The 18,296-nt window shown below is 37.4% G+C and overlaps 1 protein-coding gene across 2 annotated transcripts in view; it reads right to left on the reverse strand.

Moving 5' to 3' along the window:
- Positions 1-3,321: 3,321 nt before the first annotated feature.
- The window catches only part of arhgap35a (Rho GTPase activating protein 35a), a 92,317-nt gene continuing 77,342 nt past the window's right edge, over positions 3,322-18,296 (reverse strand). For both annotated transcript variants that reach the window (XM_051861375.1, XM_051861376.1), the window contains exons 5-7: positions 13,605-13,736; positions 6,530-6,635; positions 3,322-6,439 (exon numbers count right to left, since the gene is read on the reverse strand). In XM_051861375.1, coding sequence (XP_051717335.1) covers positions 6,013-6,439; positions 6,530-6,635; positions 13,605-13,736 — 665 coding nt within the window. In that variant the 3' untranslated portion in view covers positions 3,322-6,012. The remainder of the gene's footprint in view (positions 6,440-6,529; positions 6,636-13,604; positions 13,737-18,296) is intronic.

An 18,296-nucleotide genomic window follows, 5' to 3' on the forward strand; every position in this document is an offset into this window, starting at 1 on the left:
CTGCTTCAGAAAGCTTCGGAGCGTTATGAATCAGCGTGTCGAATCACGATTTGGATCACTTGTCAAACCGCCAAACTGCTGAAATCACTTGACTTTGGCGCTCCGAACCGCTGATTCGACGCGCTGATTCATAACGCTCCGAAGCTTCCTGAAGCAGTGTTTTGAAATCGGCCATCATTATATAAGTTATTTTGTTTTTTTGGCGCACCAAAAATATTCTCGTCGCTTTATAATATTAATATTGAACCACTGTACTCACATGAACTGATTTAAATATGTTTTTAGCACATTAATGGATCTTGAGAGAGGAAATGTCAATGCTGGCTATGCAGGCCTCACTGAGCCATCAGATTTCCACAAAAATATCTTAATTTGTGTTCCGAAGATGAATGAAGGTCTTACGGGTGTGGAACAGCATGAGGGTGAGTAATAAATGACATTATTTTTATTTTTGGGTGAACTAACCCTTTAAGTTATGGAGCAGAATTAATAAAACAGCAAAAAATTATAAAAAATAAAACAGCTAAAAAGTATTTTTTTTAAAAATGTAGCCCAGTTTATAAAACTGCAACATTTAAACAACTTATTTTATATTTATGAACAATATATTTTGTCCCAAGAACATTTTAACCTTTTAGATAAAATCTACCTTGACTTTAGTTGACTCTTGTCTGAAGGTTAGTGTGATTTTATGGTGTTCCCTAGTTATATTTATAATACATATCATAATAATATATATTATAAACATATGATATACTATATTTATATAATATATTTATAATATAATAGTTATAATATATATTTACAGGGAAAGAGAGAGAGAGAGAGAGAGAGAGAGAGAGAGAAATAAGACGGTTTTAGAATTTATTAGAAATTTGGAGAATGAAAATCACTATTCAACTATCAGATAAAACCAAATAAGCATATGTGTAACTGGATTTTTTTATTATTATTTTTTTACTCAAACCTCGTTTTCCGCAGTACGGATAATGTAAGAATTAGGATGATGCTTACAGGTTTCGGATGCTGGTGTATTGATATCGATGCTCCACCTGTGGCGGTATGAGTCGTTTGGAATCGGACGCATCTGAATTCAAGACTCGGAAAGACACGGATGAACAGCGATACGTGCCTTGACTGATCATAAGACGAACCGGACATATTTACCTTCAGACTTCGAAACTTTCTGGAAAGTGGCAGGCGAGAATTCTTGATCTACCGAGACAAAAGAATAATCAAACAATGAATTTTTCTATATCCTAAAAATGTGCACATATATCACGAGGTCGAGATGAAATGTTTGGTAATTGCATTCTACATAGCACCTGTGTTCATAACATTTATTATTTTAAAAACTCAGAAATGAGCTGGAACATTAAAGGATGAACATGTATCTCTAACGAAAATAACTCATCGGCGTTAACAGGTGTGAGTCAGAGGGCCGAATGATTCATATGGATAGAATGTCAAAGGTCCAGTACTGAAAGTTCAGCAAGCGAGACACCTAGTGGTCATTTTTTGTCATTGCACGTGAAACCCCACACGCATAAACTTACTAACGTAGCGACTACAGCTCAAAATGATGTAAATAATAAAAATAATCAGTAAGCCTCACCTGTAATTATGGAAGCTGAAAAGATCATAAGACAATTCATTGTGAAGAAAACGCTTTGGTGTTTTTGCGTAGGACACGTGATGGAATACGGTACGCTCTGGTCTTTTTATTACTGTATTAGACGGGAAAATGATGAACTGATAGGCCTACATTCATTAATTTTAGAAACTTTTAAAGGTTTAACTTATTATTGTAAAAGAAGAAAAAGTACTTCACTTTTAAGAGGCTAACATACAGACTCAAAGAGTTGGAATAGCCACAAAGATAAACAATTTGAATCGTCTGATAAACACTCTCTGCCTCCTTAAAGGCTATAACAGGGTTTCCCTGAAATAATACATACTCTTTTTAGAGAACTATCATAATTTACAGTTCAGATTCCCAATGAGCACTTGTAGAATGAACCCACTAACATTATATATATATATATATATATATATATACACACACACACATATATATACATATATACATACACATACATAGATTATATATATATATATATATATATATATATATATAAACACACACATATATATATATATATATATATATATATATACACTGATCAGGTATAACATTATGACCACCTTCTTAATATTGTGTTGGTCCCACTTTTGCTGCCAAAACAGCTCTGACCCGTCGAGGCATGGACTCCACTAGACCCCTGAAGGTGTGCTGTGGTATCTGGCACCAAGATGTTAGCAGCAGACCCTTAAAGTCCTGTAAGTTGCGAGGTGGGGCCTCCATGGATCGGACTTGTTTGTTCAGCACATCCCACAGATGCTCGATTGGATTGAGATCTTGGGAATTTGGAGGCCAAGTCAACACCTTAAACTCGTGCTCCTCAAACCATTCCTGAACCATTTTTGCTTTGTGGCAGGGTGCATTATCCTGCTTAAAGAGGCCACAGCCGCCAAGGAATACCGTTTCTTCCCATAGTGCATCCTGGTGCCATGTGTTCCCCAGGTAAGAGATGCACACGCACTTGACCATCCACGTGATGTAAAAGAAAAAGGTGATTCATCAGACCAGGCCACCTTCTTCCATTGCTCCGTGGTCCAGTTCTGATGCTCACGTGCCCACTGTTGGCGCTTTCGGCTGTGGACAGGGGTAAGTCAGCATGGGCACCCTGACTGGTCTGCGTCTATGCAGCCCCATATGCAACAAACTGCGATGCACTGTGTATTCTGACACCTTTCTATCAGAACCAGCATTAACTTTAACAGCATTAACTCCCCACGTGCATCAATGAGCCTTGGCTGCCCATGACCCTGTCGCCGGTTCACCACTGTTCCTTCCTTGGACCACTTTTGATAGATACTGACCACTGCAGACCGGGAACACCCCACAAGAGCTGCAGTTTTGGAGATGCTCTGACCCAGTCGTCTAGCCATCACAATTTAGCCCTTGTCAAATTCGCTCAAATCCTTACACTTGCTCATTTTTCCTGCTTCTAACACATAACTTTGAGGACAAAATGTTCACTTGCTGCCTAATATATCCCACTAACAGGTGCCGTGATGAAGAGATAATCAGTTATTCACTTCACGTCAGTGGTCATAATGTTATGCCTGATCTACTTTTGAACTAGTGACATTGTGTACACCAAATTCTGGTTTATAGATTATAGTATAAGTTGTGTGACCAAAAAGCACAGATGGAATTACACATTCAGCAACTATTAAATAAAGACAATAGACAGATTTTACAAGATTGATTTATTAACTATAATACAGGTCACAGAAGGCCTTACTGTTTATACACCATTCCCATTGAGACCAATTACCAACTCCTTGGCAAATAATGACATTTTAATTTTTTTTTTTTTTTTTTTTGTAGATGTAACTTCATTTATTTCATTATTTTTTCCATTCGATTTTTTTCATTCTTTTTTTTAATACTGAGAGTGGTAGACCCCTCTCCCTGACCTGGTCTTGAATCATGCACTACATCATTGTGGCCTTTACACCATTTACAAAAAAAAAAAAAAAAAAAAAAAAAAAAAAAACTTAAAAAATGTTTTGTCTCATTTTTTTAATTATTAAAATAAAACATAAAAAGAAAACCTTTTCTATCACCATTGACTACAGGGCAAAGTGTCAGACCCCCTAACGTACAAATAAACCATTCTGAATATAGTTTTGCTCCTTTCTCCTTTAACTTAACAGACAATCTGTCACCATTGTTGAAAAAAATAATAATAAAATGAAAAAAAATAAAAATAAAGTGATGCAGCCAAATTGGATTGCTGAACCAATATCACATTTTTAATACACGTTTGTCTTGTTGCTTTTCATATGTCATGTCTCCCCTGCCCTTTTTTATTCTTTTTTTTTTTTTTCCACACAGTCTTTGGCTGCGAAGGACAGTCGCCTCTGAAAGAATATACACTGAAAATACACAGAGAATGCAGCATTCATACACAAAGTACCAGGGGCGTACAGGCCACACAGCTCCCGATTTCCCAAAATATACCAGTATTTCTGCTCTCTGAGGGCAAAAGACGTAGTGTTTAAGCAGAGTTGCAGCTCATCACAGCCAATCAGAAGTCAGCGTAGATGTTGATTGACATGTTAAAAGGGGTCAGGGCAGTTGTGGTTCACTTACTGATGTTGAGAATTAACATGAATTACAGGGAGAGATATGCACAAAAATGAAGTGAAATCTGCTGTAGGATACATTCGTTTATCTCCATAAACGTGATTGTTTCACAGTTTCACAATGTCTGCTCCGCTTGAAAACCATGGCTCACAACAAACGTTCAAATTAACACAAAAGTCATAGAAAATGATCTAATTTGGAGCGAGTAAACTCACTTAACAAGGTATAAGTGCTGGGGAATATTGGTGTTTCTGCTTTTTTAGTCGTTTTGCTACAAAGTGAATCGATGTGATTTTAAATGCGTCCAGCATTTTCTAGAAAAACGAACAAAAATGTAGCATTAGCATGAAAACGGGCTGAAATTTAACATGCAATACCCGCTTTGTCCACTGGGTGGTAGTGTTGTGCTCCAAGAGCCGACAAAGGGAAAAGGTCTAGTCACAAGCTACCACATTAACTTTCCTGTTTCCGTGCCCACGTTTTCTTCCCCTAATCTTTCTTTTAAAAACTTTATAAACAATGTCATCCTTCTGAGGTCAACTCTGAAGTACAGATATTTAGTTAGACTTGACAAAAGCCACTAACTGCAAGCTCATATTCAGCATAAAATCGGCGTCTCTGATTTCAAACACATTAAAGACTTTATCTTTCCCAAAAGCCATTATTTCCATCCATCTTTACTACTATCGTCTCTATCTTCCTCCTCTAGGCTACCACAGTTCACTGATTCATTGCCATCTGAATAGTTACAGGCAGACAGCATCTCCTCTAGTGCAAACTTCCTTTACCTTCCAGAACTCACATCGTGAGGTAACTCTTGATTTAGTGCATACCTCCCCTCCAAATGCAGGTGGACCACAACCTAACCCATCCTTAAAAGTCACCACTCGTTGCACAAAAAGTAGTCCACAAAACTAACATGAGCTAGAAGGGAGGGACTTCCTGCAAACGTGTAAAAAGAAAAATAATACATCTCCCAAATGAAAACAGACAATGAACAAAGTCGAAGACCCTCATGGAACAGTAAATTGAGGGTTGTGTGGATGTGAGGACATTCTGCAATAAAAGAAGCATTAGTCTTCCAGCATGTTCTGGAGGGTCATGTGACAAGAGATATAGGTGCGGAAAAGACTTCAAATCCCAGAATGCTGTGCAAAAGCATTCCACACACATCCATCCCAGCAAAACTAGATCCAGTTCGTCAAGTTCTAGTTTTGTCTTTTGATTTTCGTCCCTCTGTAAAAGGCTGTTAGAAGCGAAACAGGATAAATAAGGGGCAGGAATGTGGTTGTGTTGCTGTGTCAGAAAAAAGCATTTCTTTTTCGGAATTTGATAATAACAATGGTCGAAAGCTGCAACAAATATCTGGTGAATATATAGGCCTCCCTGTTAGCACGCTTAACCTTAATCCTAGGAGGTTGCGTACAGTGGTGGGGTTCAGCCCATTGGTCGATGAAGACAACACTGAACCAGCAAGAGTGAGGCATCTACGTCACGTGGACCCATAAGAAATCTGAGTTTGGGGGTACCACACTTCATGTGCAGTTGTATATGTGTGTGTGAGGAGCGTAAAGGGACAGAGCGTCGCTGCAATTTATGGAGTAGCGTGATGCAGAAAGAGGGCGATGAAGTGTGGTTGACGCAGCTCATGGACTCTTGACCTCTTTCTTTCTCGTTCCTCTTCTGCTTTTGCTTGCGATAAGTCAGGCACAGCCGTGCAATCTCCTCGGAAATTTCTTCCATTCAATTAATCTCATTCAGTGCTCCCAAAGTTCTCCTCCTCGTCTGCAGGTTCACAGCGTGTGTTGTTCCGTAGGGGTGTGATGAGGATGGAGCGGAGGGAGCAGGCTCTGGATTGGGGATTGAGGGGTATGGGGTGGAGAATGGGGCGGGGACTGTTGGGCAGGACTAAAAGGCGGGGCTATGGGTTGTAGTGGGGTGTAACAGGTGGAGTAGGCGGAGCCTGGCATGGAGGAGGCAGAAGACAAGGTGGCGGTAGGCGAGGCGGGCTGTCCGGACAGGCCGCTGGGTGTGTCGGCCAAGGGTTGATTGTAGAAGAAAAAAGCACACTGGTGGATAAAGGTCTCGATGATTGTCTGGTAGGTGCGAGTGGCCGTCAGCGCATCCATGGTGGTGAAATCGGGCCGCATTAGCGTCGGCCAGAAACAGATGGACAAATTCTCGCTGGTCATCAGGTTCAGGCGGCTGTTTTGACTCACCCTGAAAGAAAGAGAGAGACAGTGAGAACAGAAAACATTTGAGTGAGTGAGTTTGATCGTGTGTTGCCCTAGGGATGGCGCCGATTCTCACTTGTTCAGGTGAGTGATGACGTATTTGAAGACGTCGTAGTTTTCTCGAGGGAACCTGCGTAGCACGTCCTTCATGGTGTGGAGACGCTGCTCTCGATCATTGATTTCTGCAGGGGGCCGAGAAGGAACAGAATGAGACACAAACACATTTATTTTCTTCATGCTTCACAGGTGTTCACTTGTCCCACAACACACAAATAGTTAGAGGGCGACAAGATGCACACACAGGAGTTAGTCTTGACAATGGCTTCAAAGTTTGAAGACCTTCAAGATCAGAACAGTCTGTTTTTGTAATCTAATGGCCTCTCTTACTGGAACATCTCAAACATTGTCTCCTGTTAGTTTCTGTAAAGCAATAAAGGCACAAATCCCATGTTTTTAAGAGAAAGAATGAGTAGATGTGTTTTATAGTGTTAACAATTTACATATCTAGCCGTGTCCCACACATATGAGTTAAACCCTGTTACCATACATATTTCCAGTAATAAAAGTTTGTGTTTCATTACATTTTTACATTTTGGAAGTAACAATTTAGACCCTTTCTAAATATTCCCGCCATGTCGGAAATACAAGCAAACAACTATATTTAATTTGCTAAATTTTTACACAAATTGTAGATTTCACAGCATTCGTCAAGCTGAATTTTCAACCCTGTTATTATGACTTGGGCAACAGGGTTGAAGGTTCAGCTTGATGAATGCAGTGAAATCTACAATTTGTGTAAAAATTCAACAAATTTTATATATTTTATATATATATATATATATATATATATATACACACACACACACACATGCACACAAATAATAGTCATAATAACAGGTTTGAAGGTTACAACTAACCTAAGAAAAATAAAAGTTCATCACTAACTTTAAATCAACATTTGGTCGCAAACTAGCGAGTCCATACGGAGTCCAACTTAATTGACCCTTCGCCAGGAGTTTGACTGACAGGCGATCTAACCAATCATAACACCAAATCTGCCATTTTGTCCGACAAAGTAGTTAGGGGAGTTAGTAGATTAACGTTGTGGACTTGAACTTGAAAATGGTATGTACTGACGTCTTTCCGCGATTGAAACAACATTCCTTATGATGTTCATTCATGTTTATTTGATGCTATAAATTCACTAGTAAGAAAAGATGATTGGTTCACGAGGCGCTACAGCGATCTGTCACAACACATTAAAGAGCCACAAAATGGTATTTATTGTTTAAATTTTATTAAAAATGACAAAATTTGAAATTTGAGAATTTGTTTCATATCAAAATAACCTGCTCTGTCTTGTCTGTCGACGCGTTGTCAGTGTCCTCTTTGCTCCGCGATGTATTTTTCACATGTTGTGTGGCGCGAGATTGCCATGGCTTGCCGGACATAGCAACAGTAACTAAAGGGGGCAGGTCTTTGCAAACAGTCAATTCAGGATAGATTTGCAACCCTGTTACCTATTCTGGTATATTTACAGTATATTTTATTAGAACTTAGATTTATTAGACCTAAGATTTCATTCATTTCATTTTTTTTTTTTTTTTTTTTTTAATTGTAGAGAATTTACTGCTGCAAAATAATGAAATCAAACACAACAAAGTTTTAAACTATTCAAAAATCAAAATCTTTTGTAACAGGGTTGAAACCTCATATTAAAACTTATATCAAAAGTGTAAAATTTTATCTCCTAAGGTGAATAAACATTTTCTGAAGGTTAAACACCTTAACACCTTATAAACAAATTAATAGACTATAAAAGTTTAATTCAAGGTTTAAAAAAAGAGCTAAATAAAATTATAAAAGTCATTAAAATAAAATAATAATAATAAAAATAGTAGTAAATAGACTCCTAGTTCTCAATAATTTTACCTCAGACTTGTCAAACGCTGAATACTAATTAAGACTTTGATTGAATGTGTGTGCAGAAATGTAATCACTCCAGTTGCTTGAGATGAAGTCTGTGTGGGGGCTCTTTCCTAAAACATTATCTACATTTGGCTTTGGGACCTCAGATTGCTTAGAAAGCAACGCTAAAGGAAGTAATTCGAGAATAATGAGTTCTAATATGCACAAAGGAAGCAGCATGCTCCACCTAAATCAATAAACAACAACTCTAGGGAGGAGTAACAGTGAAAAGGTGTGTGTGTGTGTGTGTGTGTGTGTGTACTAGACTTCCCATCAGTCTCATCTGGGGTGACTGAGGGATTGTTCAATGAAGCACAGTGTCTCACACACACACAAACAGTATATGTACAGAAATAATTGTGTAGTGTGCGCAGTCACACACAGAGACACAAACACACACACACACGCCATGGGTGCAGCGAGCTTGATGGTTGCGGTGAGTCAGAACGGCTTACATCAGCCCTTAACGCTGTGAGCCCTGTGTCAGAACATGTGACCACTACGGCAGATGTGTTCCTCCCTGGTCACACACACACTGACATCAGCATTATGCATTGTGGCCCCAGATGCAGAATTACTGCAGTAACTACAAGGAAAACGTGCAAAACGTCAGAGCGTTGCTATATGGTTGCTAGTAAGGCTGCACGATACTGGGGGAAAAAAATGGGCTGCATGATTATGACAATTATAAAATCATAATTGTTGAATATTTACCTTGATATTATTATTGAATTAATAGAATTTACATTAAAATACTCTTTTATGGGGGGCAACTGCCTGTCATATTCTCTATATAGATTATGCATCCAAACCGGTTCATAGAGGGCGCCATTTAAATCCAGTAAAACTGCCGAATAAAATGCGTCTTTGGTCACTAACATAGTGCATTATAAATGCATGTATTCTGTATGCTCAGCTCATGCATGAACCTTGAATTATTTTGCATTTAGTTGGTCCACAAGGTGGCGACACCAGCACCGGCCGTAGTTTCACAGTTGAAGAAAAAAACAGAAGCGACTGAATAACAGCAACAAACTACTGGAGATCACAACGACTGTGTGAGTGGGTTAAAAGATACACGCAATTTTAGTTTAATCAAGTACTAAGACAATTTTTATCTATCATAACTTATGGAGAGAAATTTTGCAGACTCGGGACAAAGATGAATCTTTCTAGTGTGCATGTGAAGAGTATACTTTGAAATAGCGATGCGCCGATACTAAATTTCACTGCCAATACCGATAACTGATTATTCAGAATGATATCTGCCGATACTGCTGGTTTGATTTTCTTAAGGGAAAAAAATCTCTCCCAACTAATGCTGTAAACTATACAGGGAACCGTCTCATTTGGTACATTACTATAATATTAGATGGTAAAATTAAAAACAGAGCACAAACTACTTTATATTCAACTGCTATTTTTTTATTTCAGATATAATAACTGCGCTCAAAAACTGAAATGTTTGTATTCGACTGAAATGTTTGTTGCACATAAGGTAGTTTTCATAAACACTTGTCTTCATGACAAATGTATTCAAACATACATATATAATTAACAGTAAATAAGTTCCTCTCTATTGTTTTTTATAGCTAACTATCGAACTGTGAACACTGGATAACTTTCCTGAGGTAAATGCAACGTTAAGTGACATTGTTCACAAGCAGTTTTACTGGCGTTTTTCCACGGGATATGATAAATTTCAGTAAGTTGTACTGTATCTTTCAACATACCTTCTGATGTTCATGCATGTTTTTTGTGCTATAACTTGTATTAAAGTGGAAGAAAAGACTCACACTCTGCGCTGCCGCTTGAACTGAGGTGCTACAGAGTTCTGTTTGTTTCTTATCAGAAGTAAAGCACAAAGCTCTTTGCGATTATTGGATGGGAGGCGTGTTACAAATAATGTTTGGTGTAGGGAAAAAACTCAGAACTGGCAACCCTGGCTCGAACTATGGGTGATTTATAGGGTCAAATAGAGCCTGTTTAAACATCGCTTTTCTTTTAACTTAATGTGTTAATTTTGCTTTAACTTCGACAGCCCTAAATTCAACACAAGAGGCATTTTCTTCGCACACAAATTGAGATGTGATTGAAAGGATATAATTGGCCCTGATCATCATCTGTTTTCAAACAATCAACAGATGGCCGATATTAAAAATAATTGCTTTTACCGGCCGATAATGATTATTGGGTCACACATCGGTGCATCGCTACTTTGAAAGGCTATGTGTTTGGCTGTATGCATATGCTAAGTGGTCCCATCAAAACTGAAGCATACTTTGGGCTTAATACTCAGCATTAGGTATATGAATGAAACCTTAACCTCAAGTTTTAGCAGTAGTAAAGTGATCTCGAATCATCAGGACGCCATGGTGTATTTAAAACCTGCCCAGACATTGTTAATTTGAGACAGAATATGCAAATATGATTTAATCAATCAGAATAAATAACCAACGCCACTGCCAATCAAAAATGCATTAATCGAAATATCCCGTCAAGACTTCTAATAGATGGCAAAACAACAAAGCAAAGGAATATTCAGAAGGTCTTAAAGCAGTGCAGGTGCTTCCTGTGCCTTCAGAGACTAAAACAGAACAAGCCTGCTGGGCTGTTGCCATGGCGTCCAGTGACAGACGGACAAGAGCAAAGCCCCGCCCACCACCTGCAGAGAGCGACACGGCAGTCAGGTGATCTGCCGTCTGTCCTCTTTTCCCTCTTACTCTCAATGGGCTTCTGTAATGTTCTTGCATTAAACCAATCTTTTAGTTTTGGTTTAATGTACTTACAAGTAGTTTTGCTAAGGCAAGCATCACTATTACTACATATTGCTTGTATTTATGTTGAGTTCAAATCTGTGACCCAAAGCACTGAAGGGGTAGTACACCTAAAATGAAGATTCTGTCATCATTTACTCACCCTCATGTCATTCCAAACTGAGTTTCTTTCTTCTGCAGAACACAAACGATTATATTTTGTAGAATGTTGGTAACCAAAAAGTTTTGGTTACCATTGCCTTGCCTTCCATTGTATGGAAAAAAACAAACAAACCCTGACATTTTTCAAAATATCTTCTTTTATGTTCCACAGAAGAAAAAAAAAATGGTTTGAAATGACATGAGGGTGAGTAAAAGATGACATTTTTAATGTAGGGTGAACTATCCCTTTAATCTTTGGATCGTAACATGTCCTGCAGGTCACAAACCACTTCGAACACATTAGCAACTGAACAGCAACTCCCAAACACAACACTCCATAGCATTAAGGCCAGGGCTTAAGACCAGGGCCGGCTTCTTTATTAGGGTGATAGGGTGACACACCACTAAAGTGTGAAAGGATAAGATTTTTTCAATCACATTCAACCACAGTGTTACACTAGCTGTTTGTTCTGCCTCTGGATATATAGTCCAATCAGCGTCGACGTTCTGTGGAGTAGTTCAGTTGAGTCATGTTCAGTTGACGGGTCTGTGCTGCATCATCACGAAAATTGAAGCCTTTCTAATGTAATTATTTAAGCGCTAGAACACGCGAAAGAAAATTCATTACTCATGCGCTATGTGGGAATTTCAACATCCGAGACATCCGAATCACTCTCCCTGAAAGCAGCGTCTCAATGCGCAAATACTAAGTTGAGCTCTCTTTCATGCCTTCCTGTGCTTGACCGGACAAATTCACACAAAATTTGTCAAAAAATGCCCATCTTGGCGAGTATCCTAGTAAACATTTGATTACTTGTTCTTATTTTATTACTGACTGTTTACTTGTCTTTAAAAATGTAGGCTATTAAAATTATATTATTTAAAATGAAAACCCCAAGCTTTACTCACCCTCAAGCCATCCTAGATGTATGACTTTCTTCTTTCTGATGAACACAATCAGAGTTATATTAATAAATATCCTGACGCATCCAAGCTTTAAAATGGCAGTGAGTGGGACCAATGAGTATGAAGCTCAAGAAAATGCATCCATTTCAGAAAGAAGAAATTCATACAAACCTAGGATGGGTTGAAGGTGAGTAAAGCTTGGGGTAATTTTCATTTGAAAGTGAACTAATCCTTTAAGCTTGTAGGTTTAGCTGTGGTATCAAAATTGGAATACAGGATTGTGCATTCTCACTAGTATCTAAAACATGTCATAACTACCTGTTTTTGTTTCATGGCTGGTAAAAAACAGTTTGGGCCTGTAATTTTTCTTAAAGGGTTAGTTCACCCAAAAATGAAAATTCTGTCATTAATTACTCACCCTCAGTGTAGAACAACAAAATTTTCATTTTTGGGTGAACTAACCCTTTAAGTCACCGGCCATTACCAGTTGTGGCAAAAGGTTAGTTTTAGTGGCATTATTCCTTACATTTTCATCAGAAAACATACAAATACAGTTTATTATTTTTTTTTTAATTTTATTTTAAAAACAAGTATAATTTTCAGCAGCTCGAATTTTAGTCTCTGATTACGTTGGTATTTGATAGATTAAATTCACAAAAACTCCAACCAAAATAAATATGCAACTAACTGTATACCAAATTTATATACAAATATTTTTTTATATACCAAAATTTTAGCACTTGCAAACTGAGTGACATGACATGATTGATCATACTGAATAACTGAACCAGTCAAAGCCCCTCTTTTGTGCTCCAATACACCAGAGCAGGTTTGGGTGTTGCGTTTTGTTTTCTGCTGAATCAGGCCTGCCGTTTGTGAAACTATTTAAAGCATGGTAGTACTTGAGAGGGCTTGTTTACTGAGAAACAGTCTGGAGTGTAGGACTAACGGCAATCTTAGGCTTAAGTCTCATCGCTTTGGGTTGGAGCGATGCCCAGAGTAGACAATGCTGAACTTCACACTGAGAGAGAGAGTGTGTGTGTGTTTGTGTACTAAAGAACGGGAAAGAAGTCAGTCTGTAATGCCACAACAGGAAAACGCACTCTCAGTCCAGCATGTTTCTTAGAGTAGATCCTATTCTACTCACTAGCTTATCCATTGTTTTTCTTTTTCTCCCTCTAACAAGAGCTCTCTACACATAGGGGGTTCACCAGAGGAGATCTCCAGAGCACACTAACCTCCGAGGACTACAACCAAGCACACTGCTTTCTGACAGTAAACATCTGGCTATGGAAAATCGTCCCTGTATCAGTGTTTTTATTGATTGTTCACAGGTCTACATGTACAGTATATACTCACTGAAGGCCTCCACCAGCTCCACCTGCATGCTGTAGGGTACCAGAGGATCGGGCAGCTCCGAGAAGAAGCTCTTCATAGCTCCAGCCACTGTGTTCACAGACAGGTCCTTCTCGATCAGGTCAATGTTAGGGTCTGTAATGTAGAGAGACTTGGGTTAGACTTTCAAATGGAAGTTTGTGAATCACTGCAGCTTCTCAAGTTACTTGCAATTTAAAGTAGTTAAATTACAGTCAAGCTAAAACAAATGTAGTACAAGTCCACCCTGATCATTTTCAGGGTGTGACCAGCTAAGTGAACATATGGGTGTTTCTCTTTTTTTATGTGCCAGCAGTTGAATTTTATGAAAACTAACAGATTTCAACTTTTTTTTTTTCTTTATGCTATATGATTCACATTAAACAGATCTTTTTACCATGCATAAAAGGCATGTGAACAAATGTTTTATTACTTTCCACACACTTCACACAATTTTATTGTTTTATCCCTGTCCTATTCAGTCTAAAACTATGCAAATTAATTATACAGACATGAATTATTACAGTTAAAACTATGATAATTTAAAGAAAGTCAAATAAACCAATCTTTTCAATATTTACTGAGTGATTTATGCTACCATTCAAAAGTTTTGGGGTGGTAAGATATTTAAAAAATATTTTTGAAAAAGTCTCATATGATGAGGCTGCATTTATTTAATCAGAAATACAGTAAAAACAGTTGTGAAATATTATTGACATTTTAAAAAACTGTTTTCTATTGCAATATATTTTAAAATGCAATGTATTCCTGTGATTAAAGCTGTATTTTCAGCATCATTACTCCAGTCTTCAGTGTCACATGATCCTTCAGAAATCATCCTAATATGCTGATTTGCTGCTCAAGAAACATTTCTTATTATTATCAATGTTGAAAACAGTTGTACTGCTTAATATTTTAATGCAAACCGTGATAATTTTCTTTCAGGATTCTTTGATGAATAGAAAGTTCAAAAGAACAGCATTTTTTTTAAATGGAAATTTAACATTATACAGTAAATGTCACTTTACTGTCACTTCTGATCAATTTAATGCACCATTGCTGAATAAAAGTATTTATTAAAAAAAAAAAAAAAAACCTTACTGACCTCAAACTTTTGAACTCTGAACTTCTGCACTGTATTTTTATTTATACACACAAAAAACATTTTTTTAGTTTTGATTAGAGCCGACAAAATGAGTGAAACAATTCTAAGGCCAACTACAGTTCAAGTTCATGTTGTGTCAGAAGAATTACAGTAACCATGAGACATGGACAACCATGACAGAATGGAGATTCTACTCTGAGCTGATCACGTCCTCAGACTCAGAAATTATTCATTTCTATAGCAACGCTCATAACACCAAACAGATATTTTTTTGTGAAAACAGTGATAATTTTTTTTAGGATTATTTGATGACTAGAAAGTTCTAAAGAACAGCATTTATTTTTGAATCTTTTGTAACATATATGTCTTACTGTCACTTTTGATCAATTTAATGTATCCTTACTAAATAAAAGTATTAAATAAAATATTAAAATGTGTATAATTTATTAGATAATAAAGTTTGTAAACTCAGTGTACTTGCCTACCAATGAGAAAAACAGCATCAGTGAACAGCTTGAGATGAATATTAGCAATCAAGATGAATATCATTCATGTAGAATGTTGTGCATTTCCAATTAAGCTGTATTTTTTTTTCCAAATTATGCAAAAAAATATGAATGCATTTAATTGTGTTTCATTATAATACATTAAATGCTAGATGTTAAATTAGCCTTAGCAAGACAAATGAGTCGTTTTATTCCAAAAATTATAATTGCATTTCCATTTTCTGAACTATTAATTTGGATTTTATTACTTATCAAAAACAAATTATAAATTAAATGCGAAAACTTCTAACAAAAAAGTCCAAAGGGCCAAAAGTGTCAATATTTGAAGAAACATTCAAATATTGATCGATGTGACCAGCACCATCATTTTTAGTGACTCTGAAATATATTATGGAGTGAAATAAAAATGGAAAGACCCAAGAATCAGTCCCACCATTCCCCCCTCTAGCGACGCCCCTTTGCTCCAGCCAAGTAACTGCCATTGAGATGAATGGAAAGGCAAATGGACACATTTCTATTATATAAGTACTTGATCTAAATTAAAAGTAAACAGTCTGTTTCTTAAAATCAGAGGCATCAAGAAAACAGGACCATGAACATCTTTTACAGACTGCTTCTTCCAAAATGCAGCTCCTTTATTCACACAGGGGGTCTTCCTGAAATCATATGTCCCTTAAAATCAAACCTGCCCACTCTTGCTGTCTGGATGCATCCTTAATCTCTTGGCTGAGCCGGCAAAATGTGTATCTAATTGGACAATGTGTGCTTAGTGTGCAAGCGTGAAATTGGTGCATGGGAGAGGGTGAGAGGATATGAGATTCAAACAAAACAAGCAATGATTAAAACCACAAAACAATTTTGATCTCAGGTTCTGCCAATATGATTGAGATAAAGCTATAAATCATTTCACTCTACATGCACATTACTATTGTAATCTTTCAGTCTAGCGTGTTAAATCCAGTTGAACCCAGATCAGTTGCTCTATGCGTCCTGATTCTACTTTATCAGAGATCGATAATGGCTGTGTAGCACCTGATTGTGAATTGGCTGACATTTCTCCACCTGCTCACTGGAGTTGGCTGGGATGCTGCTGAGCACATACCTGCGCAGTAATTTCCAGCGTAATTGTATTGTCACCTGGCTGTGCGGGGTTCTGATCGATCAGACACGAGCCTTCGCCTTCTATTAGCTCATGCCAATCCGAACCGTGCCCGACCGGATCAGTGGAGCGTGTGCGCTCGCGGTTCATTACCCAAACCAATCTGCTGGTAATTAACTGACCTTCTCTTCCGGCGCAAACACATACACACACACACACACACACACAGAGGGCGGCCTGTAGTGGCTGGCACACACACACACAGACATGCATCCACAGCACACAACAGTTTCTTTAAAGACCTCAATGAAGTCAAAATTAGGGGTTTGGGGCTTTTAGTCCACGTCTATTAGATTTTTTTCAAATAAATTTTATTATTTTAAAATATATTACAAAGCTGAACTTTCAGCATCATTACTCCAGTTTTTAGTGTCACATGATCCTTCAGAAATCATTCTAATATGCTGATTTGCTGCCCAAAAAACATAGATAATAATGAATTATCAAAGAAATGTTGAAAACAAAAATTAAAATTCTGTCATTAAGACATATTTAAAACAGTTCATGTGACTACAGTGGTTCAACCTTAATGTTATGAAGCGACGAGAATACTTTTTGTGTACCAAAAAAACAAAATAACAACTTTATTCAACAATATCTAGTGATGGGCTTTTTCAAAACACTGCTTCATGAAGCTTTGAAGCTTTACAAATCTTTTGTTTCAAATCAGTGGTCCGGAGCGCGTATCAAACTGCCAAAGTCACGCCCCCCAGTGGTGAACCATTGAAATTTCGAAACACTTGTGATGTAACGAAGCCTCATTTACTGAAATCACACGACTTTGGTAGTTTGATACGTGCTCCAAACCACTGATTCGAAACAAAAGATTCGTAAAGCTTTATAACATTAAGGTTGAACGACTGTAGTCACATGAACTGTTTTAAATATGCCTTTAGTAGCTTTCTGGGCATCTGAAAGTGTTACTTATCTTGCTGTCAATGGAGTCAATGTGCCATTGGATTTTATCAAAAATATCTTAATTTGTGTTCTAAAGATGGACGAAGGTCTTACGGGTGTGGAACAACATGAGGGTGAGTAATAAATGACATAATTTCATTTTTGGGTGAACTAACCCTTTAACATTTTTTCAGGATTCTTTGATGAATAGAAAGAACAAAAGAAATTTATTGGAAATAGAAATCTTTTGTAACATGTCTTTACTGTCCCTTTTGATAAATTTAACGTGTCCTAAATAAAAGTATTATTTATAATCACTGACTCCAAACTTTTAAATGGTAGTTTATTGTACATGGCAATATATTATGCTCTATTATATTATACACACCCATACATATACAAGTCTTAACTATATATATATATATATATATATATATATATATATATATATATATATATATATATATATATATATATATATACACACACACACACACATATATATACACACACACACATACACACACATACACACACACATACACATCTTAAGCAAAAACAGACGCTGTTCTGCCTCTTCTCAAGTACGCACATAATGCAAGCATACTCTATGCGCTCCGACATTATGCTTTCGTAATGGCCCCTGGTGGGCAGGATCAATAGCTGTGGATCAGTCCTGGTTAATTGAGCTTATCTGCTCTACAATGTGCTCATTGACGGAAATGTGATCCATGCACCGAGGAATAGCAGCCATTTCTTTGAAAGCAGCGAGGTCAGCCGGGTGACTGGCCCACTCAAACTTTTCCCCAAGGCAAATATGAGTAACAGAGTTCTGCATGTACTATGATATCCATGAGATGTCTTTAGATTATGCTGCTACAACAGCAGGGTAATGTGAGAGTGTGGAAGTTCATGTGGGCCAGACAAGCAGAAAAAGAGAGAGAAAGAGAGAAGGCAGGTGGTGGGTGTCAATGATTATAGTTTGGTAATCTTCCTAGCTTCACTAGATT

Source organism: Ctenopharyngodon idella, chromosome 15 (genome assembly GCF_019924925.1).
Source record: "Ctenopharyngodon idella isolate HZGC_01 chromosome 15, HZGC01, whole genome shotgun sequence".
In the NCBI taxonomy this organism is placed as follows: Eukaryota; Metazoa; Chordata; class Actinopteri; order Cypriniformes; family Xenocyprididae; genus Ctenopharyngodon; species Ctenopharyngodon idella.